The sequence below is a fragment of the Geotrypetes seraphini genome, chromosome 11 (assembly GCF_902459505.1).
Source record: "Geotrypetes seraphini chromosome 11, aGeoSer1.1, whole genome shotgun sequence".
Classification (NCBI taxonomy): domain Eukaryota; kingdom Metazoa; phylum Chordata; class Amphibia; order Gymnophiona; family Dermophiidae; genus Geotrypetes; species Geotrypetes seraphini.
Window position 1 is genome coordinate 29,415,690 of NC_047094.1, and position 26,596 is coordinate 29,442,285.

The following is a 26,596-nucleotide window of genomic DNA, read 5'->3' on the forward strand; positions in this document are numbered from 1 at the left end:
CCCTGACTTCCGTGCACTGTCCTCCCTTGAAGTCCTGTCCCCCCTTGAAGGTCTGTCCCCATCCTGAAAGCCTGATGCCCCCCCCGACGTCCGATACATCCCCCCCCCCCGGCAGGACCACTCGCACCCTCACCCCGAAGGACCGCCGACTCCCCAACAATATCGGGCCAGGAGGGAGCCCAAACCCTCCTGGCCACGGCGACCCCCTAACCCCACCCCGCACTACATTACGGGCAGGAGGGATCCCAGGCCCTCCTGCCCTCGACGCAAACCCCCTCCCCCCAACGACCGCCCCCCCCCAAGAACCTCCGCCCGTCCCCCAGCCGACCCGCGACCCCCCTGGCCGACCCCCACGACACCCCCACCCGCCTTCCCCGTACCTTTGTGTAGTTGGGCCAGAAGGGAGCCCAAACCCTCCTGGCCACGGCGACCCCCTAACCCCACCCCGCACTACATTACGGGCAGGAGAGATCCCAGGCCCTCCTGCCCTCGACGCAAACCCCCCTCCCCCCCAGCCGACCCGCGACCCCCCTGGCCGACCCCCACGACCCCCCCACCCCCCTTCCCCGTACCTTTGGAAGTTGGCCGGACAGACGGGAGCCAAACCCGCCTGTCCGGCAGGCAGCCAACGAAGGAATGAGGCCGGATTGGCCCATCCGTCCTAAAGCTCCGCCTACTGGTGGGGCCTAAGGCGTGTGGGCCAATCAGAATAGGCCCTGGAGCCTTAGGTCCCACCTGGGGGCGCGGCCTGAGACACATGGTCGGGTTTGGCCCATGTGCCTCAGGCCGCGCCCCCAGGTGGGACCTAAGGCTCCAGGGCCTATTCTGATTGGCCCACGCGCCTTAGGCCCCACCAGTAGGCGGAGCTTTAGGACGGATGGGCCAATCCGGCCTCATTCCTTCGTTGGCTGCCTGCCGGACAGGCGGGTTTGGCTCCCGTCTGTCCGGCCAACTTCCAAAGGTACGGGGAAGGGGGGTGGGGGGGTCGTGGGGGTCGGCCAGGGGGGTCGCGGGTCGGCTGGGGGGGAGGGGGGTTTGCGTCGAGGGCAGGAGGGCCTGGGATCCCTCCTGCCCGTAATGTAGTGCGGGGTGGGGTTAGGGGGTCGCCGTGGCCAGGAGGGTTTGGGCTCCCTTCTGGCCCAACTACACAAAGGTACGGGGAAGGCGGGTGGGGGTGTCGTGGGGGTCGGCCAGGGGGGTCGCGGGTCGGCTGGGGGACGGGCGGAGGTTCTTGGGGGGGGGGGGCGGTCGTTGGAGGGAGGGGGGTTTGCGTCGAGGGCAGGAGGGCCTGGGATCCCTCCTGCCCGTAATGTAGTGAGGGGTGGGGTTAGGGGGTCGCCGTGGCCAGGAGGGTTTGGGCTCCCTCCTGGCCCGATATTGTTGGGGAGTCGGCGGTCCTTCGGGGTGAGGGTGCGAGTGGTCCTGCCGGGGGGGGATGTATCGGACGTCGGGGAGTCGGCCGGGCAAGAGGGCTTGGGCTCCCTCTTGCTCCGATCGTGGGTGCGGGTGGGAGCGCGTGCGAGCGGTCGTTCGGGGTGAGGGTGCGAGCGGTCCTGCTGGGGGGGGTGAATCGGGCGTCGGGCGGGGTGGGAACTATGTTTAAAAACTTTTGTATACCGCGCTCAGGCATATAACGCGCGAGGGGTATGCGCGGTACGTAAAATCACGTATAACGCGCGCGTTATATCCGCGAAAATACGGTAATGGGACACAAGGAAAGAAAAATAGCAGGTAAGAATAAATTCTGCTGTAATGAGCTTTGAATTGGCTGATTTTGAAAGAGAGAAGAGAAACTGGAAATTTAAATGTGTGCTTACACTAAAGTCTTTAGTTGAGGCACAGATTAGGTAATATTTTGGAAACTTTTATAGTAGTATCATTTAATTAAAATAATGTATAAAGCCCAGTAGAGCCGATATGTTTTAGGAAGAGTGGCGAGTATCGGGAGAAAACTGCTGTCTTAAAAATTAGGATTGCTTGGTTAGTCCAAGTTGCAGAACTGCTTAGCACAGATTTGTATTCTGTGAGCTAGTTGCCTGGTCATATCAAAGAGGTTTGTGTACTTGGGCATTGGGAGGAACAGTGACCAACACAATGATGGCTTCTTGACCCTGAGGTTAATGCTTCAGAGCAGGCAACCTTTCAATACTTAGGTAAATGAGTTCCTGCAGTTGCCTGGATGTGCTTTTTAGAAAAGGGAGGGGGAAGGTAAGAATCAAAACAGGGGGGATATAAAAAGGGAAGGAGAGAAGAAAAGTGTGGGGATTTCTATGGGAGCATTTTTGGTATAAGATCAATCAAAGGGACTAAAACAGTTGCTATTTAGAATCTTGACTCCAGCTGTTTAAAATGTTATTATTAAATACTCAGTGTAAGTATTAACTGACTCTATATAATTAAATAGATTATGCTGAGCTTGCAGCAAAGAGCACAAAAACGTACCAGCTACATCTTACGACTTGAGGAGATTAGCCCCTGGTTGTCTTCAATGACTAGCACTGAAATTGCTCTCCCTGGAGAAGTGTCGGCTAGAGACACAGTCACAATTCATAGTGTGGGAAATACCGTAACGATTCTTCCTACTAAAACCAAGCCTAAAAAACTTCTCTTTCTGGGATCAGATGGCAAGAGCTACCCATACCTGTTCAAAGGTAAGACCCTTAACATTACTTACATTTTAGGGAGATACTTAATTTTAAAATAGTAATATGTAACATTTTTGTAGTTGAGTGACCAGTTAAATATCAGGAAAGGCTAAACTTTCTACCTTATATTTAAATTATCTCTATTAGAAATGGGTAAGTAAACATGTCTAGATGCATTTGCTAGTAATTTAAATCAAGAAACTAAAATAACCGGCACATAGGCCCTCTTTTATTAAGCCGAAGTAGAAGTTTCTACCATAGCTTGGGGCACTAAATACTCTGCTCATAAAAATGTATCACTCCACTGCCACTCAGTAGGAATCTCAGAGACTAAATGCTATTGCTGAATAATTATGCAGCAGCTTACGTAAACCCTTGAGAAAGCCAGTAATTATGGTGAAACGAGTCCCGTCAGGCCATGGCTTTCTGCAACATTTAAGATAAGTAATATCTTAAAGATTAATTAATATCTTAAAGATATATTGAACTCCATTCACATTAATATGATTTTAATAAAGATTTAATGGAGAAGATTTTAAGATAAATCCTATATAATAAAAGGCTAACTCGCGCATGCGCACTTCTATTTGCGTGTTCTGTGCGCTGTAGGTCTGTGGCCGAGGGAGTGCGCATGCGTCCTAATACGTCACCAGCCTATCGCCTCCACAAGCCGGACCGCAGCCAGACGACGATCTCCGTTCCTCCTGCCGCCGCCGCTGATCTCCGTTTCTCCTTTGCCGCACACCCCCTTCTCTTCCCGCGGGCCCGAATGGCGATTCCAGCAGCGTGTGCATCAATCTTCACACGCTGCTTCGGGCCCTTCTGCCCTGATTTGCTCTGCCGCGTCTCTGATGATGTCATCAGGGACGTGCCAGAGTAAATCAGGGCAGTAGAAGGGCCTGAAGCAGCGTGTGGAGACTGATGCAAGCGCTGCTGGAATCACCACCTTTGTAGTCCGGACCGCGGGAAGGAAAAGGGGGGGTAGAGGAAACGCTAATGCTGCTGCACAGGGAACTGGGGGGGGAGGGGAAGGGAATGCTGCTTTGGACAGACAGACAGAGAGAGGAAGGGAAGCACAAAGAAAATAAGAAAGACACAGGGGCAGGTGCACAGGGAACTGGTGTGGGGGGAGGGAAATGGAGGGGGATGGAATGCTGCTTTGGACAGACAGACAGAGGGAGGAAGGGAGACAGAAAGGAAAGAAGAAAGACACAGGGTCAGGGAGATACACAGAAAGACAGACAGGCAAAGGGGGCCAGGGACAGAGACAGACAGAAAGGACAGCGGGAGCCGCGTCAGGAGGGGTTCGGGATGCGGCAGTGGGAACTTTTCCAATGGGTGCAACTGGGCAGCTGTCGGGAACCTCTGATCAGGGGCAGAGCAAGGTAAGAGTATCATAGAGATAAGAAGGAGGAGGGAGGATAAAAAAGGAAGGGATGCCTACTGCTGGATAGGGGGAGAAGGAAAGAGATGCTGATGGACAGGGGAGGTGAAGAAAAAGGAACGGAGGACTAATGTTGGACAGGGGGAGAAGGAAAGAGGTGCTGCTGGACAGGGGGGTAAAACAAAGGAGAAGGGCTGCTGCTGCATAAAGAGAGCAGTGAAGGGGTGGTGGTGGACACAGTGGAGGTAAAAGGAAGGGAAAATGGACAGGGGGAGCAGGCAAGGGGTGGTGATGGACAGCCAAAGAAAAAGAAAGGCAGAAAGAAAGCGGCTAAGGAGAGAGAGAGAAAGAAAGGCAGACACACACACATATGTTCTAGCACCCGTTAATGTAACGGGCTTAAAGACTAGTCATTAATAAAATGATTAAAATTACTATACCGGTAAGTAAAATATAAAATAGGAAGGAGGTTTTTCAGGATCAATGAATGAAACGTGGAATCTTATCAGACTTGGCTGAGGTTTATTCCCTGTCACCAACAAGGTTTCTGAGATCCTATTCTTCCCCCTGATTATACGCTATGCTCTGAAGAGTGAAATTTTTTGTCAGTTTGGAGATTTTCCAGTTGGTCTCACTCACCATCTTCAGTGTATATCAATGTGTTATAACTTTATCACCCATGCAGGAAAAAAAATTAACTTGACTATAAAAAGCTTTGTGTATCTTAGGAAATGTTGTGGTTGGGTTTTGTTTTGTTTTTTTTTAAATAATTTGGCATCTATATTCAGTTTGTTTTCATTTCCTTCCAGGGCTAGAAGATTTACACTTGGATGAAAGAATCATGCAGTTCCTATCAATTGTAAACACCATGTTTTCTACAATTAATTGTCAAGAGACACCACACTTCCGTGCTAGGCACTATTCTGTGACGCCTCTGGGCACTAGGTCAGGCTTAATTCAATGGGTAGATGGGGCCACTCCTTTGTTTGGAATCTATAAACGATGGCAACAAAGAGAAGCTACTTTGCAAGCACAAAAGGTAATATGCAAATTTTATTTTAAATTAATGTTTTGATTCCTTTCACTGCAAGGGACTATCATTAAGCTAATTCTAAACATAAAGTATAATCAGTGTTTCATATAAATGTCTTTAACTGGATTGAAAAGGAGTGATTGGTTAGACTTAATATGGTCAAAGATTTTGAGTGAAACCGCTTTCTCTATAGTTAGATTTTTGTAATCCTCACCAAATAATCATAATTGACTAGCTGACAAATGTCTTTTTGAAATGCTCCTTTACTTACTGTTGTGTGTACTGTGATTTGGGAATTTGAAAGAAAATGTGGGTATCAAGTATATAAAAAATTCAAATTCAGCCCCTGTTAATGGAAAACTGTGTTTGCTAGCATTTTGAATAAAGCAGAAAAAAATCATCTTCTGGTTCATTAGTTAAGTGAAGGTTCTTCAAGGTGGTAAAATACATTTGTAAATTTTTAAAATCCGTTCTTGATTTAACTTTTAAATTATTTTACATTTATGAATTAATGAGTTGTGCTGCAGAGGAAATACAACAGTACAACTCTGTACTACAGTAGGGGAGAAAATATAAATCTAATCTAGTCTGGACTTATTCCCATATGGTTCTGAGCAGTATACAGCAAGAACAAAACCAGTACAATATTGTGATAACACAGTTTAAACATGTTATTGTATTTTATATAGTATTTCAGAAATTTTCTGAAAAGTTTTAGCAACTTGCGAAATATATCATAAGATCCTTCTTAATAACCAAAGGAAGGTTATTCCAAGAAAGTGCAGATTGAAATAATTATTATTCTTTAGTGTCCCTCCAGACTGGCACAACATGGATGGATTTACACTCCTCTGCCAGCAGGTGAATACTGAGACATATTGAGTTTTGGCAGTAGTACAAGTGGGCTGTGCGGTCCCATCTATAAACAGTAGTGCTGCCTGATTTCCGATTTGAATCGATTCACTTTGGGTGAATCAATTCGAATTGATGTGTATTTTAAAAAAATCGACCTCTCCGATTCAGGGCCCAACCCTCCTCCCTGTGTCCAGCTGTCATCACAGTCACGAATCCTGCTGTGCCAACGCCACCACTCAAAATATTTTTTAAAACCCCTCTCACCGGCTTGGGGATTCCCCTGCCTTTCTCGGCACAGCCTGAAGTTCTGGGTTTTACTCCGGCCAAAGAAAGTAAAAAAGACCCCCCCCACCAAAAAAAAAAAACAACCAGGCAATTTTTCTAACCCTCCTAGTAACACTAGCCTGGATTAACAGCTGCACCGCTCTCTTCCGTAGCTTTAGCGAGTCAATTCCCTTCTGCAGCCTCAGGGCCTCTGCTAGGCCATCCTGCCTCCAATGATGCAACTTCCTTCTTCCTCGGAGGCGGGACAGCCTAGCAGAGGCCCTGGATCTCATAGAGGCTTACCTCCATATTCCAATCTACCCAGAGCATCACAGATTTCTGCGTTTCCATTTTCTGCAACGACATTTCAGTTCGCTGCACTGCCCTTTGGCCTTGCAACAGCGCCCACACTTTCACCAAGGTGATGGTAGTTATGGCGGCCTTTCTATGCCGGTAGGGAATCAAGGTCCATCCTTTCTTGGACGACCACCGTTTATGCAATTTCCAATTCAGCTGGCAAGTAAGACACTCCCCATCCAAACCCAAGGTGGCAAAAAGACCTAAAAAAATGGTAGCTAGCAGAGGTATGGTGAACCCAATAGAATTCTGGTCACACTTTGACTTAACTTCTAGCCCAGACTCAGACTCCTTCTCGGCGGACTCTTGGACCAACATGAGTACGCAGAGATTAAACAAAATGGATCCCACTAAACTAAGAAAAATAAGAAACAAGAATCTGGATGGCTGGTACGATACTGAGTTAGGAAATATGAAACGGGAGTTACGGAAACTCGAAAGACAATGGTTGAAATCAGGGGACAGTGTGGGGAGGTCAAATTGGAGACTAAAATTAAACGAATACAAAAAACTAATAATAAAGAAGCGCTCTAACTTTTACGCCCAAAAAATTGGATCGCCAAACACCAACAGTAGAAATCTCTTTGAATTAGTCAACAATCTCTATGGCATACAGGCCTTATCTTGTTCTACCCTTGATTCCCCACCATCTGCAGATGATCTGGCCGAATTCTTCAACAACAAAATCATCAATTTGAGATCCAAACTAGCGGGCTCCTCAACCAACCATTTGAACTACCCGGTTGCCCAACACAAAGATAACCCTAGGGTAGATATGGTCTGGAACAACTTCATTACACCATTCTGGCAACAATTCTCCAAACATTACGCGAAATACGCCTTTTCCTACTGCAGATTAGACTGCTGCCCCCCGAACATTATGAAAGTCGCTCCAATCTCTTTCAAAGCCAAGTTATACAACTGGCTCTCTACTTTCTTACTAACCAGTACTTTCCCTGAGGATCTAGGCCAGATTTTGATCACCCCAATCTTAAAAAACCCTAGAGAATCTACCAAACTGACATCTAATTACAGACCAATTGCGAGCGCTCCCTTATTCGTCAAGCTAATGGAAGGACTGGTCAACCAGGAACTAGTAATGTATCTGGACAAATTTAGCATACTGCATGACAATCAGTCTGGGTTTCGTTCTGGATTCAGCACTGAAACTGTCTTGGCATCACTACTGGACTTCCTCCATACCTTATTCAGTCAAGGTACCAGCGCTCTTATTCTACAACTAGACCTAAGTAGTGCCTTCGATCTAGTTGACCACACTATTCTGATTGACTGTCTGGAGTCAATTGGTCTTTCAGGTAACGTGTTAAAATGGTTTCGGGGGGTTTTGAGCAAACGGTCATATCAAGTTTACAGTGACAATAAAAAATCCTTTAGTTGGGTTAACTCTTGCGGAGTCCCATAGGGCTCCCCTCTTTCCCCTACATTGTTCAACATCTACCTTGCCTCATTGGGGAACTTACTACAAAGCTTAAAGGTTAAATTTTATATCTATGCGGACGATATCACTATTGTTATTCCCCTTACTACTCTGACCTCCAAGACAAAGATTCATCTATCATCCATTCTAAACGAAATCGAACTATGGATGACCGAATTCAAATTGAAGCTCAACATCGACAAAACTAAATTTTTCCTGGCAAGCCCTAACGACAAAATCAAAGACTCATCGATCTCCTTGAATGGTCAAGACTTCCTTATTGACCACTCCATTAAAATCCTGGGAGTCACCCTAGACCGCCACCTCACTCTAAATGCTCACACAGATTTATTAGTTAAAAAATGCTTTTCGGTTCTATGGAAACTCAGAACTATCAGAAAATACTTTAATGCACCATCCTTCCGCTTACTGGTTCAATCTTCCATCCTGAGCTTGCTCGATTATTGCAACATTATTTACTTGGGTTCCTTCAAAAAAAACCATCCTAAGACTCAGAGTCATTCAAAATTCGGCAGTCCGACTGATCTTTAGGCTGAAGAAATGGGAGCACATAAGCCCCTACTATCAAAAACTCCATTGGCTGCCACTAGAGGCACAAATCCTGTTTAAGTTCTCCTGTCTGTGTTATAAATCAATATTTGGTCTGGCCCCCTCTTACCTGGTTTCCCTTCAACCTGGCAAGTTATCTTAGGCCCACACAAAGAATACATCTGTTCACCTACTCGACAATAAAAGCCTGCCACTACAAAAGATTCTTGGACAGAACTCTTGTCTACCAGACAGGCAAATGGAACGATTGGCTTAGTAACGTCTTCGCGCTCTCATCATCCTACTCCAATTTTAGAAAACTGGTAAAAACGAATTTGTTCAATCGATTTGTAAACTAAGAATCAACTCAGCTCTGCCTATTCAACCAGTAACCCTAAGAACTATATAGCTCTCTTATTCTTTCATTATGTAAGATTGTATTGCTGACTTTCATTGTAACCTCTTCGCTGATTGTCCAGCGCTTCTTGCTGTAAACCGCCTCAAACTTCTATGGCTTTGGCAGTATAGAAGAATAAAATTATTATTATTATTATACGAGCTCTGTCTCCAGAGTGTGAAAGTGCAGTGGAGATGGTGTCTCTGTTGCAGGCATTGGGTTGGATTGTCAACTGCAAAAAGAACAACTTGACGCCTTCCCAGTCCCTGGAGTATCTGGATCTTCTCTTCTGCACCAGGCAGAGTCATGTGTTTCTTCCCGAGGCACGCAGACAGAAACTTCAACAGCTGATCAGAGCTCTTCTGGACTGTCCTGCCTTGATGTAGTGCGGTTATTTGGATGTAGTTATCTTGACTCTTTTGCGCTTAAAGAAACCCTCTACTATGGCTTCTTATTCCAAAGCCCGGAAGGCTTTCCAACAGTGGTGTGCTAAGGATCAGGTGGACCCTGAGAGGGCTCCCATTTCAGTGGTCCTGGCTTTTCTTCAGGAGGGCCTAGACAATGGTCTGGCAGTAGCCTCACTTAAATCTCAGATTGCAGGCCTTTCATGTTTTCGAGCACACAGAGGAACTAGTTTGCTTATTGCTCATCTAGATGTGACCTGATTTATAAGAGGGGTGCTTTGTTTGCATCCTCCCTTGCGTCTGTCTTCCTTTCCCTTCATGGAATTTTTACATTGTTTTGCAAGGTGTTGGAGAGGCCCCATTCAAACCACTGAAGGATGCTTCTCTTCTGGATTTCACGATCAAGACTGTCTTTCTGGGTGTCATTGTCTTGGCATGACATATATCGGAGCTTCAGGCTCTTTTGTGCAGGGAACCTTTTCTCCATATTATGGGAGCAGATGATGATCTCCGTACTGTACATTCCTTTCTACCGAAGATAGTTTTGTCCTTCCATGTCAATCAGGAGGTTTGGTTGCCTGCGTTTCATTCCACAGGTTCGGAGCACAAAGATCAGACCTTTTGCAAATTGGATGTCTAGAGAGGCTTACTCCATTATTTGGAGAGGACCAATGATTTCAGGCTGTCTGATCACCTTTTTGTCCTGTCTGTTGCGCCTCGCTGTGGTCGGCCAGAGTCCAAGTCTTCAATCGCTCGATGGATTTGAATGGCCATTTCCATGTCTTACATCACCTGCAGCAAGCAACCACTGATTTCGCTTAAAGCACACTTGGCTAGAAGTGTGACTGTGTCGTGGGCGGAGTCTCGCACGATTCATCCTGATGAAATTTTCAGGGCAGCTGCTTAGTCCTCTCTTCATACTATTACCCAGTTTTACCGAGTGGATGTGGTGGCTTGTTCTGATGCCGCTTTTGGGACCTCGAAGTTGAGGGCAGGCTTTTCTGTCCCTCTCTAGTTGCTACCATTACTTTGGTACGTCATCTAATGTATAGAATCCAGAAGGGACATAACAGAGTGGAAGATTAGATTTATACCTTCGATAAATCTTCTTTCTCTTAGTCCCTGTAGGATTCCATACGACCTACCCTCTCTGTATACATTCAGTTGGTTGGAATAGCCTGCTTTTCTGCCTCAGTTATTCTATTTACAGGCTTGTAGATTTTCCAGACAGTTGCCAGATCCTGTGGGAAGTTTTCTTTGAGTATACACATTAATGAAGGTTTTTCTTGGGGTGCTTGTTGCACACAGTAGGTTAGTTCTACATTGTTCCTCAATGTTTTTCTGAGTTGCCTTTCTGTCCGTTATTACTTGTTCATGTTTTGCAGAGCAGTTCAAGACTTGTTTGTGTTATTGGGGTATTTGTTCAGGTATGTTATGGTCTTTGGGTATGTTATTGGCTTTGGTAGCTCTCAGGCTAAGGGGATAGAGCATGTGCTCAGAAAAGTGTTGGATTTCTTCAACTCCTGGATTGCGGGTTGGGATTGAACACCTGGGGCTCCTTTTACAAAGGAGTGCTAGGGCCTTAATGCACGGAATAGCTCGTGCTAAATTGCTGTGTGCGTTAGCCACTAATGCCTCCTTTTGAGCAGGCGGTAGATTTTCAGCTAGCACGCACTAATCTAGTGCGTGCATTAAAAACGTTAACGCACCTTTGTAAAAGGAGCCCCTAGTGTATGGAATCCTACAGGGACTAACAGAAAGAAGATTATTGAAGGTATAAACCTAATCTTCCATTGTAATAATCTAGATGAGATAATATTAACAACTGGACCGATAAAACAAACTAAGAACAAATCAATCCTGGTTGCTTAAGTTTAAAGAAAACTTTCAGATTATTAATTTGAGGTTTGAAAAATATGTAGAAGCTAAAATAATTCCCAAAACACAAGAGGTTTTCTCAACTGGTAAAATTTTGTCCAGATAATGACAAATTAACCAAAGAATTGCTGAACCATAAAACTTTAGCCTTACCCAGTGTTCCCGCTAAGGTGCGCTGGCCTGCGCGCGCGCACAAAATATTACATCGCAGCGCAAAGTTTCTCTTCACAGCGCACACACGCGTCGCAAAGGTAAGGGGAGGTAAGGTAAGGGGACGCATTGGGGGGATTGCACTTCCCCACAATTGCCATGCTTCGGTTCCTCTTCTTCCTTCCTTCCTCCCCCCCCCCCCCCCCCCCCGCGGGACCCTGCGGCACCATCAACTCTTACTCCCTCTAATGTCGGCCCTGCAGCTCCAGACTTCCTCGCACCTTCTCCCCTCCCCCTTTGGATCGCTATTATTTTAAATGTTATAGCCGCGGAGCTGTATCCATCAGTGGAGATGTGTAACCTCGGCCTGCCCCGGAACTCTTACTGCAACAGTGACTTCCTGTTCCTGCCTAGACGGGCGGCTGCTGCAGTAAGAGTTCCGGGGCAGGCCGAGGTTAGACATCTCCACTGATGGATACAGCTCCGCGGCTATAACATTTAAAATAATAGCGATCCAAAGGGGGAGGGGAGAAGGTGCGAGGAAGTCTGGAGCTGCAGGGCCGACATTAGAGGGAGTAAGAGTTGATGGTGCCGCAGGGTCCCGCGGGGGGGGGGGGGGGAGGAAGGAAGGAAGAAGAGGAACCGAAGCATGGCAATTGTGGGGAAGTGCAGAGCTGCAGGGAAGAGTGTTGCGGTACCCAGCTGGAGGGAGAAGGAAGATGAGGGAGGGAATTAAAGGAGATGCCAGGGCTTGGAGCATAGGAGGAAGGTATGCCAGTCTAAGGGAAAAGGAAGGGGGAGATGTGAGAGCATGGAGGGGGAACGAAAGATGGAAGAAAAGGAAAGGAGAGAGATGCCAGAGAATCAGGGAAGGGGAGATACCAGACTATGAGGAGAGGTGTGGGAGAGGGAAGGCGAGGAGAGAGATGCCAGACCAATGGGGTGAAAGGAGAGATGGAAGGGGGAGGCATACAGTTTCTGGAAGGGGCATAGAAGGAGAGAAGATGCCATATAGGGGAAGAGAGACGGCAGACAGTGAATGGAAGGAAGAGAGTTACAAGAAGATGAGGAAAGGAGAAACCACAGAAGACAAAGGTAGAAAAAAATTTCTATTTATTTATTGCTTTAGGAGACATGTGTCACTGTTTCTGTGAAGCATTGTATGCAGAGTCCAGCTTCTTGCTGGTTCAATTTAACCTTTGTCTATGTATTTTTATTTTATCCCCCCTTTTACAAAACTGTGAAGCGTTTTTAGCACCAGCCTTGGTGGTAGCAGCTCTGATGCTCAGAATTTTATGAGCATCAGAGCTGTTACCTCCGTAGCTAAAATCCACACTACAGTTTTGTAAAAGAGGGAGGGGTTAGTTTGTGATTACATATTCCTTACTAGGCGAAGGTGTTTTCTGTGTTCTGTGTGTTCGAAAGACATGGTTTTCTGTTAGGATTGACGGTGTAGGATTGATCTGTGCTGGTCTGGCTTGTTTAGTTTTACAATGGGTGTATTGATGTACTGCTCACTGCAATATGTAAGATGCTGCCTTTTCCTAGGTACTCATGTGTGACGTGTGGTTTGTTACTAAAAATCATGTTTTTCTTACAGATGGGGGGGGGGTGCCAAAAAATGATGGGCCCCGGATGTTACATATGCTAGGTACGCCACTGTATGTAAAGATACCAGAAAGCTGGCGTAGCAAAAACTTCTAAGTTTTGAGTATTTAACCCTCCCACAATCTCACGGGCACTCGTTTCAAGTTTATTGAGATTTTGATTTAAACGCAATATCAAATATTTTCAATGCATATAACAAAAATAAATTTGGGGAAATAAATAAAACCATTTGAACCAGTGTTCCCGCTAAGCTGCGCTGGCGTGCGCTGGCGCACAAAATATTACATCGCAGCGCACACGTTTCTCGTCACAGCGCACGATCGGAAGAGGCGTACGGCAGATGGCAGGGCGGCGAGAGGAGAATCGGGCGAGTTGGCTCATAACTTGCTGGCGCCCGATATTTTTGGCTCACGGTGAAAAAAGTTTGCTCACAACACCCGCCCGCTTAGAGGGAACACTGGCCTTACCAGCATTTAATTTCAATAAATGTGTATGGGCCCAATTTTTAATGTAAGTAATTCAGCTAACTATCACACCTTAAGTATTCAGATCTGTCAAGACTAGTAAAAGTACAAAAATATCAACAGCATAAGTAAAAAGATGGCTTCCAGTCGGTAAAGAGACATTTTCCAATGGAATCGTAAATTAAAAAGTATTGGCAAAAGTGGTGACCCCTGGGAGACCCCAAAAATAGGCTTCCAAATCAAATATATAAGCCCCGTTTTTCAAAACCAATTAGTTGAGTTTAGATAAGTTGGTGAAAGAGCTAAACACCACCAAACCTAATATTCTAAACTCACTCTTTAATAGTTAATGTTCATATTTCCATCAAAGCTGCTCATGTAAACCACTCTGAATTGACTTCAGTCATTTGTTAGCTGTATATAAGCTTTAAATAAACAATAAACAACAGCGAAACTAGACCGCCACCTCTCCAATCTGCTGACTATGACGCCCAACTACAAAACATTCAGGAAAGAACTTAAAACTTTTCTATTCAAGAAATTTGTCAAATGATCTAACTGAACCTGATCGACCCGCTACAGATCACAATGCATACTACATCTATTAACCATGTATTCTCCCTGGAAATGCTCAGGCCAACTCTTGTTATAAACCACCTAGAACTGAAAGGTATTGGCGAGATAGAAGACATCAATGTAATGTAATGTATACTGTATCAAATGCCTCTAGTATATCAAACAGAAGAAGTACCAATTGTATACCTACTCAGTGCATGTCTAATTTTTGTAATCATGGTAAGGAGCAGTAATTCATTACTGTGTTAATGCCTAAATCCAAATTGCAATGAATGCAGACCGGAATAATTTGCTACATAGTTTGTCAATCTGATTCCTACAAGGGTCTCAATTTTGTAAAAGGAGGATATTAACAAGTGGTCTAAAATTAGAAGATTGAGATAAATCCAGTCAATATGATTTTTTTTGTTGTTGTTGTTGTTGTAGGCTCAAGATTCTTACCAAACACCTCAGAATCCTGCATTAGTACCTCGACCCAGTGAATTGTACTACAGTAAAATTGGCCCTGCTCTGAAAGCTGTGGGTCTCAGTCTGGATGTGTCTCGTCGTGACTGGCCTCTTAATGTGATGAAGTCTGTTCTTGAAGAGCTGATGGAAACAACTCCACCCAATCTCCTTGCTAAAGAACTTTGGTGCTCATGTGCTACTCCTGATGAGTGGTGGAGAGTTACCCAAGTAGGTTACATATAAAATATGAAGTGACTCAATTAGAAAAAGACTAATTTCCTCTCCATTTTATATAGGGGTGTCTAGGCTGCAGAAACCTGAGGGAGCAGTACAGTTTAGGGGGTGAAGAACTTTTGAGCTCGAAAGAGGAGCAGGACTTGGGTGTGATAGTAAGTGATGATCTTAAGGTGGCCAAACAGGTTGAAAAGGTGACGGCAAAAGCTAGAATGATGCTTGGGTGCATAGGGAGAGGAATAGCTAGTAGGAAAAAGAAGGTATTGATGCCCCTGTATAAGATTGATGAGATCTCATTTAGAATATTGTGTACAATTCTGGAGATCACACTTTCAAAAAGATAGAAACAAGATAGAGTTGGTCCAGAGGAAGGCAACTAAAATGGTTGATAGTCTACGTCATAAGGCATACAGAGACAGACTTAAGGATCTCAATATGTATACTTTGGAGGAAAGGCGAAAGAGGGAAAATAGAGACATTTAAATACTTATGTGGCATAAATACACAAGGTGAGTCTCTTTCATTGGAAAGGAAGCACCAGAGTGAGAGGTTGAGGTAATAGGCTTAGGAGTAATCTAAGGAAATACTTTTTTACAGAAAGGGTTGTAGATGCATGGAATAGTTTTGTGGTGGAGACAGACTGTGTCTGAATTCAAGAAAGCTTGGGACAGGCATGTGAGATCTCTTAGGGAGAGGAGGAAATAGTGGATGCTGCTGAAGGGCAGACTGGATGGTCCATTTGGCCTTTATCAACCGTCATGTTTCTATCCTGGTACTGAATCATTAATAATGAGCACACTCATTTTTTGTGATTTGAATACCATTTTACTGTGCTAAAATAGCAATTAGGTAATTTTTGCACCTCAGCCTAAAAAGGGGGGAAGGAGCAGCTTTAGGCTTAGCTTCTTAAACCAGCTGCTCCACCTTCCCCAACTCTATCAGCAGGATCATGACAGCAAGTGTTCTTTCGCCCCTAGGAGTAGGGTAAGTTGTGGGGATTATTTGTTTTTGTCCTAGAAATGGCTCTTCTCAACACTAGTAATGACAACCTTTATAGAAAGTCTTTCTTCATATTTGCTATAGAATTTTGTTTTGTTACAATGAGCGCTGCACAAATATTAGGCTTAAAATTATTCCCTAGTGATGGGTGTTTGGGGCTCAGTGAATTTGACAGTACAATAACATTCTGGCATCTATTTCCACATCCCCCCCCCCCCACACACACACACACACACACACATCAAATTGTTTTGCAATCTGAAAACAGTTTAGTAAAGTATTCATTGCCTTGAGCCTACCTAGGTATGAGCGACGCAAAAATAGAAGATTAGATTAGATTTGTAAGAGTAAAGTCTTATATATAAAATAGTGCAAGTCCATTGGATATATTCCATTAGATTGGGAAAAGTACATGAATTGTACAGGGTATTTGTGTGAAAGTATCAAAACCTTGACTGTTAACTTGTTTCTAAAGTCTATAAAGAGAATTGGCTAGTACCACCTTCACAGTATTACTCTGTGTTAGAATCATACTGTATCTGTATATTGTAGGCTGCAATCAGCAAATCACCTATTTATGAAACATTTATTTTATTTGCAGTCTTATGCAAGGTCCACTGCTGTTATGTCTATGGTTGGCTATATCATTGGTCTCGGAGACAGACATTTGGACAATGTTCTTATAGATATGACTACTGGAGAGGTTGTCCACATAGATTACAATGTTTGTTTTGAAAAAGGTAAGTGATTTGCGCTTTGTGGATTATGTTGGCTCCAGAGTATTTTTTTTTTATAGTAAAGCTTGAATTTTTCTTAAATAGGAAAAAGCCTCAGAGTTCCTGAAAAAGTCCCATTCCGAATGACCCATAACATAGAAACAGCACTTGGAGTGACTGGCGTAGAAGGGGTTTTCAGACTTTCTTGTGAGCAGGTAAGTCCTGATGTTTTTAAATTTGATCGATGGTGAGCTTTCTATCTGCCATTCCTCCATCTACTCTGTATCTAATTTTTTTTAATTTTCGGGGGGAGGGGAGGGAGGGGTTATCTGTCTTTTAAGGCTTTCTTGTGCTACAGAAGTTCCCATGATTTCTGGGACAACTTTATCTGGGAAAAGATACAGTCTGGATCAGAGGGCTGTAGCTGGGGGGCAACACTTTCGAAGGGCACCTACCTATCCAAATTCACTAATTTTCAGGATACCTCGGGGCGTGAACTTGGCTTGTCCCTGATTTATCAGGTGCTTGAGCGCAGGCTGAGAGGACTGTAGCAGGTGTCAACTGAAGATGCATGAGAAGCTAGTGGGGTTGGGGGTTTCAGGCTCTCAGAGCCTGTCTAAAAGGCAACCCGAAGAGACAAGTGGCTGAAGAATCCTACATGCTTGTCTGAGACAGAAATCTTCTCAATTGTCCAGCTGCAGTATGAGCTGTTGCAGTATAGGCACAAAGCAGTTCTGTGAGTACAGTTTATTACTATCTATGGGACACTTCAGGGAGGTTCAATAATTGGAATTTTAAATGTCTCTGGGGCTTTCTGTAGGGCCCCCTCTTCCAAAAAACCCTTTTCTGAATTTTTGAAAGTTTTTATATAGTGCTCCTGGGCCATTTTCTGGTGCAGAAATGCTACAGTGACGGCCATCATAGATTTCCCGGTTTTATTTTAAAATCCTCTATATACCTCAAAACACTATTTTTTTATATTAAACAATTTCTATGGACTCCCTATGCCTTTCTATACCTGTATCTTGCCAGTTTAGTGCTGTACAGCTGGCTGAGGAGTGTCAATGTTCTGCGGGGCACATTGGAGGACAGGAGTGTTGGGCTTAGCCCCCTCTGGTCTCCTCAGGTCCTTGGAGTCGCAGGATGCTTGAATATGGGGTCAAAAAATCCCTCGTAGAGCCCTCAAATAGTGACTGTATCAGCGGCAACATGCAGATGTACAGATGCCACAGAACCCATGGGGAAACGGAAAGTGTCCCTACAGAGGTCCTTAGGAGATCCAGTTCAGGGATTTCACTCTGATTTTATGAACTTAGTGTTTAAAGCTTATATGTGAAATATAAAGGGTCACCTGCACATCCTGGTGGATGCCAGTGATGATATAGAAAGTTTTTCCCCTCATGGGGCACTGGTCTATCTTGGAATGGTACTCCATAGGAACCAGAGGTCCAATCAGAAAATGACTGGGGGGCTGGATCATTTCCTTTGCTCCTGCAAAGTAAGTCCTTGGGTTTAGAGAATTCCGGGTTGCAAGTGGGCGCTACTAGCCAAGAATGTCTGGCAGCCCTAATCAGGGAGAAAACCAGAAGATGTGTTTAAACCGGCAGATTTAATGGAAGTTGTTACAGGATCTCTAAGAGAGTTAAACTTGGAACCGCCGCAGACTTCCACGGCTCAAATTTCCCTTATGAGAAGCTCTAAGACCCAATCCATATTTTTCCTTCGCATCCAGGGATCACCATGATGCTGACAGAGCATTAGGAAGCGCCAGAGGACCCTTTAAGGCAGGGGTGCCTAAAACGATCGCGATCTACCGGCCGATCGCAAAGGCAATGCCGGTAGATCACAGAGCCAGTGTTCTGCCTAGCGTATTCCCCATGGTCACTGTCTCATCTTTAAAGTAATTATGGCAGCCTGCAGAGCGAACGTAGCAGGCTGCCGTCAGCCTCTGTAGCACATTCCCTCTGCGATGGTCCCGCCCCTGATGTCAGAGGAGGTGTGGGACCTCGGCAAAAGGAACGTGCTACAGATGTCGACGGCAGCCTGCTACGTTTGCTCTGCAGACTGCCTTTATTACTTTAAACTTGTGGTAGTTAGGCCCAGAGTGAAGAAAGGAAGGAAGAACTGTTTGATGATCCAGTCTGAGGGAAGCAACGGAAGTAAGGCCCCGTATGTCGGAGTAAGACTGTGCCTGTCGTGAGGGCTCTGGCAGGATGGGGGTTGCCTTAGAGATGCTGGATCGGGGGGGACGGGACAAAAGGACCTTGAGGAGGGATGGGAAAGCAGCCGTGAACCAAAAGGGGAGGGGGAAGACAGGGAAGATCCTGGACTACTAGAGGGGTTAGAGAAGGGAACCACCCTGAACTGAGGAGAGAGAGGTGCCAGGCCCTGGGGAGGGGGAAGACAAAGACCTGGACCAAAGGTGGGAGGACTCAAAATGTTAGCAGAAGGAAGATGGAGAGAGGGAGAAACCTGAAACAAAGGGGAGGCAGAAGAGAGGGGGGCAGATGTTGGCCTAAGGGAGGTGCAGACAGAAGAGACAGAGGGAGAGAGACACTGAGGAAGAACAGAGAGATGCAAGATCATAACAGAGGAGGTAGAGAGAGGGAGACATGTTGTCAATAGGGGTGGAGAACAGAGGAAGAAAAGTTGGACTCCTGGAGAGACAGAGAGAGATGTTGGTTGGGGAATGGAATGAGGTCTGGAGGACAGAAGAGATGCACTCGGTGTGTATATATATATATATATATATATATATATATATATATATATATATGTCTTTTATTAGGGTGCGCTAGCCGATTTAGTGTGCACTAAATGCTAACTCATCCATAGAATATAATGGGTGCATTAGCACTTATTGCGCGTTAAATCGGCTAGCGCACCATAATAAAAGAGGGGGATATGTTTAGTATTTTTATTGTTGGTAGATCATTTTGACTTGGTCATTTTAAAAGTAGCTCACAAGCCAAAAAAGTGTGGGCACCCTGCTTTAAGGGTTATCAGAGCCATGACGGAATGGTACCTGATGGCTCCTGAGTTCCAGCAGGTGAAGGGAAGAAACCCACTTGTCAAGACTCACGTCTTTCTTTACTGGAAAGAAGATTATTGATGTAAGAACCTAATCTACCCTTCACTATATATGATTATTTGCTGCTTCTCCTACAGAAATGCATTTAGCTATTTTTTTGATGGGGGGCCAGCTTATTTCACTGGAACCCCCAATCTAGTTTGGCACACTTTCGAACTTGATATGTCTTTTTATTGTGTGTTTCCTTGTGCTAAGTTTTTCATCTCTTTCTGTTTAAATTTCTGGAGGGTTATTTTGACTTCTGGCAGACAAATGGATGGAAACATTTCTTCTTTGGGTTGGAAAGAATAAAAACAATCCTTTGGTTATATCTTGAATTAGATGTTTTAAAATGTTTCCAAACATATAATGTTTTTCTTAAATTTGATGTAGGTTCTACATATTATGCGACGTGGGAGAGAGACTTTGCTTACATTGCTTGAGGCTTTTGTTTATGATCCACTTGTGGACTGGACAGCTGGAGGAGAAGTAGGATTTGCTGGAGCTGTTTATGGTGGAGGTGGACAACAGGCTGAAAACAAACAGAGCAAAAGAGAAATGGAAAGAGAGATCACACGTAGTCTATTTTCATCCAGAGTGGCAGAGATCAAGGTACAGTATATTGTAGTCTGTTCTAGTAACACTTTCAAATATTCCCCATGAGTCCTAAAATATGATAGTTTTGCAAACAATATGAATGTCATACTTTGGTTTTAGCATAGTCTTGAATGGGAGAGTCAAGTTTTAATTTTACTGTTTGCTATACTTTTAGCATCCATAGCCAGTGCTTTGTATTTATGTTCTCAGTGAGGCATAACCACGGATTTCCTTGATGCTAAAGGAGTCCATTGTACTGTTATACAGCATGTGTAATCTACACAAGTAGCATGAAGAGTAATGCTGATTTCCTTGTTGTCCCGCCAGACCAGTCCAGATACTTGGATACAGGGGTTCAAGGAGGGTTTGGATAGGTTCCTGGAGGATAAGGGGATAGAGGGGTACAGATAGAACTTGAGGTAGGTTATAGAAGTGGTCAGAAATCACTTCACAGGTCGCGGACCTGATGGGCTGCTGCGGGAGCGGACCGCTGGGCGAGATGGACCTCTGGTCTGACCCAGTGGAGGCAACTTCTTATGTTCTTATATGCCTTCTGCTGCCATCAGATAGAGACTGAAAACCACTGAATTAATGACATCATTCCTATAAGTAGCCTGTGCAGTCCTTTACTAGTCAAAAACTCAAGGGAATGGTACAGTTTAGGGGGTGAATAATTTTTGTGTATGAAAGAAGAGTGGGACTTGTGTATGATCATATGTGATGATCTTAAGGTGGCCAAACAGATAGAAAAGGTGACAGCAGAAGTTAGAAGGATGTTTGGGTGCATAGTGAGAAGAATGATCAGTAGGAAAAAGAAGCAGATGATGATTCTGTATAAGACTCTGGTGAGATCTCCATTTAGAATATTGTGTACAATTCTGAGGATTGCACCTTCAAAAAGACTGGGTACAGTGTTTATCTTTCTTCATTTTTCTATGTTCTGTGCTTCTAAGCATTTGTCAGCCTCCAGCAGATGTTTGGTGAGGTGCCCTGTGAAATCTGTGGCTGTTCTGATAGACTGGACCTGGGAGATTTAGCTTAGGTGATTAATTGGTTCTCCTCCATTGACCATTAAGGGAGGAGTGAAAAAAGTTGAAGCAGGTGTGACCGGCCGGGCCATTCTGTTTATCCCCAGGGTGCTGGGGATGCCAGGTCTTTTCTACCCCCTTGCCATAGAAAGCCCATCAGAAGTTTCTGAATGCATATGCCTTGGTCCCTCTCACCTGATTATTTAGTGGGGGAGGAGAAGAGGGCCAGAAATGAATCCATCTCTAATTTAAAAAAGAAAAAAAGGGGCACAAATTTGTTGAGCAGCTAAGGTGGTACTTCTACAACAGTCCTTTGGCTGTGGTGGTGGGAGCCAAGACAAGTTAACTTTGAGCCCCATGTGGACCGTAGAAATCAGTAGTTCTTCAGCAAGGCAGTGTGGGCAGCAATATGCATAACTGCTTTTGGTGAGTGCAGCTGGGGCTATTCCAAGTGGCAGCAGCCACCACTGGGATCATTCAGCAGTTGGTGTCATATGTGCAACATAGCCCCTACAGTTTGCCCAGCTGATAGTGAGAGGCCACATGCAGTAGATACAGCCTACAGTTTATTTGCAAAAGGGATTCTTACCTTGGGGAAACCCCTATTTTAATGGACAATACTGCCATTTCATGTACTGTAGGGAAGGAGGTGTTTTTGGAAGGGCCTTCTGTATTGAGCTATGCAGAGGTGCAGAAGGCAGCTTGAAGTACACTAAAGGTTTGCATAGAGCCAGTGCAGGGCACAAAGTGAAGTGATTTTGCCCTGAATTTGTGTTGCTCGTGTATAAAGTGTTCTCTGAAGACAGCAAGCATAATATTCTCATATGTGGGTGATGCCATTCATGGAACCCAGTTTGGACATTACCAAGTGCACTCTCACTTTAAATCTTTTGGATCAACTAATTATAATCAAATCAATACATAAATTATCATAGTGATACCAAAGTTGTTGTTGATAATCCTTCACGACAAAAGGATGGTTACACACACTGCTTTCTTCCTCATTGGTCCTATAACATGTCATGTACTCCTTTTAACGTAATAATCTCGTTACTCCAAATGTTTAAAAATTCATAACCAAAAATATTCATGCCATATTCCCAACACTTATCTTAATGATTCTTATATTTCAATGCTGCGATGTTAACGATTGCCAAATTCCGATTACTGCCGATTTGCACATTTTGCCAAACACTGCATTAGGGCAAAGCTCTAAAATAGAAGTAATATTACAAACTATCATTAAAAGGAACAAATTCTTCAGCCTTAAAGAAAATGTTGAAGCTTTATTGAATTTTAAAGAGCAACGGTGGATTTTTTTAATTTACAAACTTTGGAACTTGGTGGTTTAACCCTTTATTTGGCATTGTTGTTGCTCAGAAGCAGCATATGTTTTACTGGCTCTTATGGGAGATCTGCATCTCCAATGGCAATGTTAATCTCGTTCAACATCAAGTTACCTAAAGCAGCCATTTCACCACCTGCCAATTAAAGGGTTAAATTAGAGAATGACACAGGGATGGGCACCTGCGATTAACTGTGGGGTGGTGACCGAGAATGTGGCAACAGGGACAAACTTTGTCCCTGTGTCATTCTTTGAAAACTTGAGACTGGTATCAATATGTAAAAACTTAACACATCTTAGACAATTGACAACTGAATTCAGTGGTTTAATAAAAATAAAAAAACAGCAGAATCTTCTATTGGATTTAAATGAACTACTGTTCAAAATGACATAATTTGTGTCTTGTCTGCCTTTGATGTTTCAACAAGAGTCTTGTCCGCTGATCAGACTCCCATCATCTACAATGTCCTTTCATCACGTGCCCAGTTACTCAAGCATCTTACTGTTACTGCAACTGATTCTTTGTTGCCGGCACAATTTCCGGCATTTAATAGACACTTATTTTCCTGTTCATCCACAACACAGTTTAGGTTCTCTTCTACACCAATGTTTGAAAGACAAGATAATGTAAAAACATAGGCAACTGAATCTTTGGGAAAGTTGTACCAAAATCAGATCAAAATGGAAGGCTCTATTTGTGATTTATAAACAGTTGTACAGAATATTGTCCCTTTTTATACTTTAATAAAAACATTTAAATATAAAATCATAAGTGTTTGTTTAAATGAGGAGAGTGTCCATGAGTACAGGACGGGGCAAGGATAGATGTAGCCTGTGGGAATGGGACAGCCCACAGGGCTGGGAAAGAGACAAACTGTGTCCTCCTGTCATTTTATAGTTTAAATAATAAACTTGATTAGATGTTGTTGATTTTAATTGTTTGTGCTACGGGTGATTGGCTGTGTTCTCTTCTCATGTCATTTAACGGAGAGGTTTTAAAAGTACACTGGAATAATCTTGAATGCTGTTTGAATATGTGTGAAGATATGATGCTGAAGGTACTCCTTTTAAAAGTTTTCTTTATTGCTGAAGAATTTGTTACTTTTAGTATGGAAGTTTCTTTGGAAGCATGTGAACTTCTTTTGTGTAGTGCTTTAAAACAATAGACAAGACTTCTTCTTAGCTAATGCGTGTAAATATATCTTGCAGGTAAACTGGTTCAAGAATAGAGATGAGATGCTGGCTGTCCTCCCTAAGCTGGATAGCAGTTTAGAAGAGTATCTGAGCTTACAAGAAGAATTGACAGAAGGCGAGAAATTACAAGGAAAACTTCTGGAAGAGATTGAATTCCTGGATGGAGCAGAAGGAGCTGATCACCCATCTCATACCCTTCAACATAGGTTAGGCAAACATTTGAAACATCCATTTGTATGAATTTCTTAATGTAACTGAGAGTTGGTGACTCTTGAATCAGATTTATGTGAGCCGAAAGCTTTGTTTTATTAAATGTATTCCCCCCAGATTCTCTATATGTTGCCCATATTTGGGCACTGATCCCAAAGTTGTGTATAAATTTAGTCAGTTAGATGCTCCATTAACAAGCACTCGGTTGGCAGTAATCAGGAGTTACATGTGAATCTGCCCAATTCTAAAATGTGTGCTTAAAATTTTATATCATGCCACTCCAAAGTGGGTATTGTCATGGGAGGGGCATGGGCAATGCATTCCCAGAAATTAGGTGCAATGTTATAAAATGGTGTGAGCATTTTATACCAGGCTATGGCAGGCATAAATGCTCGCACACAAAGTTAAATGCAAAATGCATGCTAAACGAATATTTTATAAAGGACACCCTGTATAGAGCACCTTTTACAGATCATCCCAGCGCCTAATTTTGTTTGCCATTTATTAAATCTAGCTCATTCTATATTGCCTATATTTGCATTTCTAGTGCAATAGATGTGTCATTCTGGACAGATGGGTATTCTCCCTGTGCTTGCAAGCTGTGCAGAAGGAATCCACTCCAGCTTTTCAACATCACCTTCACCAAAGGGCTCTGCTGTCCCCTTAAGTTTTTCCTTTGGCACACGAGCCAAAAGGAGTCTTTCTGATCTGCTCTGTATATTTCTTTATATTTTTCAATCTTATTTGTGGTTTTTGGCAACTTTCGGTGCTCAGAGCTCTCCAGATCAGGGGCCAAGCTCTGAGGTCTGCAGCTGACAGACCAAACCCTCTGTGGTACCTGTTAGGCAGCCTTCTGAATCTTTTGTGGAGCAAGGGGTATGGTCCCCTAGAAACTTTGCTTGCCTACTTGGTTGCAGGGATTTGAGCACATGCTGTAAGGCATCCGTAGAGGGCTCAGCAGGGCTCTTCAGGGCACCGGCTGCATTTCTCTCCCCCCTCCCCCCATTTCATTTGTGAGGGTTTGAGGATCAGCCAGACTTTGGTTCAGCTGGTAGACTGAAGATTTCAGCGTTGGAGGAACAGTCACATCGAGGCAGTGATTTTTTTCTCCCAGATCCAGCTACTTTAAGAGCTGAGGTAGGCTGCAGCACATCTCCAGCATAGGTCACAGTGAATAAGCTGTTGCAGCCTATGAGGAAATCAGGGGAAAGGTCTTATTTTTAAAGGTTTCTGCCCCTTCCTTTAGAGTTTCCCACCCCTTTTCTTTCCGCGTCTCTCCAAACTGATTGGTAATAGCTCACCATGACTAGAAGGTGGAGGCTAAGACATAAACTTTTGGCTGTAGTACAAGTGGGTTCTGCATTCCCCAGTACACTCAGTCTGCTCTCAGTCTCCAACAGGTGGGGTTGGTAAGCCTGGTTTAATGTAGACCTGTTAGATTTTGTTTAGGCCTTCTTGTCCCATCTGGTGCCGGATTGAGCTTGGGGGACCCTTTTGGGGGTCCATCCGACCTCGGGGGGGTGTCACACTCGACAGGTTGAGTCCCTCCCCAAAATTTTTTTGATTAGAGGTGCCTCAGCTGTAAGCCTTACCACTGATACTGGTAAGGCATATAGCTTTGAGAGCCCTGTGGGATCTGTTCCAATTTAGTTAAATTGAATTGGGAAAAAAAAAAATCCTGAGGCAGTCCCGGTCTGAAAGGAAGCTTTCCGTTGCCCTTAATTGACTTTAATTGCTAACCGGCACTTTACTTTTTAGCTTAGTAGTGGTATTATGCTGTTTTTTAAAGGCAAAAAGTGCTCTTTGTACTCCAGACGTGAGGTAACTTTGGCCGGTCTGTGCTTGCGGTGTACAGGCCGCCTCAAAAGGGAATCCTCATTGGCTTTGGGTGCCGGCGAGCATGGTTCCCCTTCTGCTTGGCCTTCCGGGGCCCGTTTCTTTCAGTGCATGCAGTCCTTTCATGGGGCCTGCTTGGGAGGGGGGTGATCCCTCCGGCAGTCCCTCTGCTGCCCGTCCAACCCAATGACTCCTTGGGGGCCCTTGCCCTGGTGCCAGTGGGTGCCCGGTTGTGGGAGTTTTACCAGGGGTGGGCCCAGATCCAGTGTCTAGCCAGGAGTATTGCACCGGCAGGTATTCCATTTACTTTGTGGTGCCCAAGAAAAAGGAGTCTTTTCGTCCCATTTTAGATCTGAAGGGAGTCAACAGGGTGCTCTGGGTCATGTCTTCTCGTATGGAGACTCTGAGGTTGACCATTCAGCCGGGAGAATTTCTGACGTCTCTCGATCTGATGGAGGCCTATCTTCATGTTCTAATTCGGACTTCTCATCAGCGATTCCTTTACTTTGCGATCTTGAGACAACACTATCAGTTTTGGATGCTTCCTTATGGTCTGGCCATGGCTCCACGGACGTTCACCAAGATTATTGAGGTCATAGCGACGGCTTTGCGCAAGGAGGGCATTCTGGTTCATCCCTATCTGGACAACTGGCTGATCTGGGTTACGGCTCAGGTTGTGGAGTTTCTGCATTCGCTGGAATGGGTGGTCAACCTGTGCAAAAGCCAGTTGACTCTGTCTCAGCACCAGGAGTACGTCAGGGTTCTCTTTGACACCAGATTGGGGAAGGTGTTTCTCCCAGAGGCCTTAGTGGGCAAGTTAGTCACAGATTCACTTTCTGCTGGAGTATTGTTGTCCTCAGGTGCAGGATTTTCTGCAAATCTTGGGGTCAATGGTGGCCTCCCTAGATGTGGCTGCTT

General features: G+C 44.5%; 1 protein-coding gene across 2 annotated transcripts in view; it reads left to right on the forward strand.

Moving 5' to 3' along the window:
- SMG1 (SMG1 nonsense mediated mRNA decay associated PI3K related kinase) overlaps positions 1-26,596 on the forward strand; it is a 257,696-nt gene that overhangs the window by 164,655 nt on the left and 66,445 nt on the right. For both annotated transcript variants that reach the window (XM_033962915.1, XM_033962916.1), the window contains 7 exons: positions 2,405-2,651; positions 4,839-5,068; positions 14,429-14,677; positions 16,284-16,422; positions 16,504-16,613; positions 19,862-20,080; positions 23,648-23,838. In XM_033962915.1, the coding sequence (XP_033818806.1) occupies positions 2,405-2,651; positions 4,839-5,068; positions 14,429-14,677; positions 16,284-16,422; positions 16,504-16,613; positions 19,862-20,080; positions 23,648-23,838 (1,385 nt within the window). The remainder of the gene's footprint in view (positions 1-2,404; positions 2,652-4,838; positions 5,069-14,428; positions 14,678-16,283; positions 16,423-16,503; positions 16,614-19,861; positions 20,081-23,647; positions 23,839-26,596) is intronic.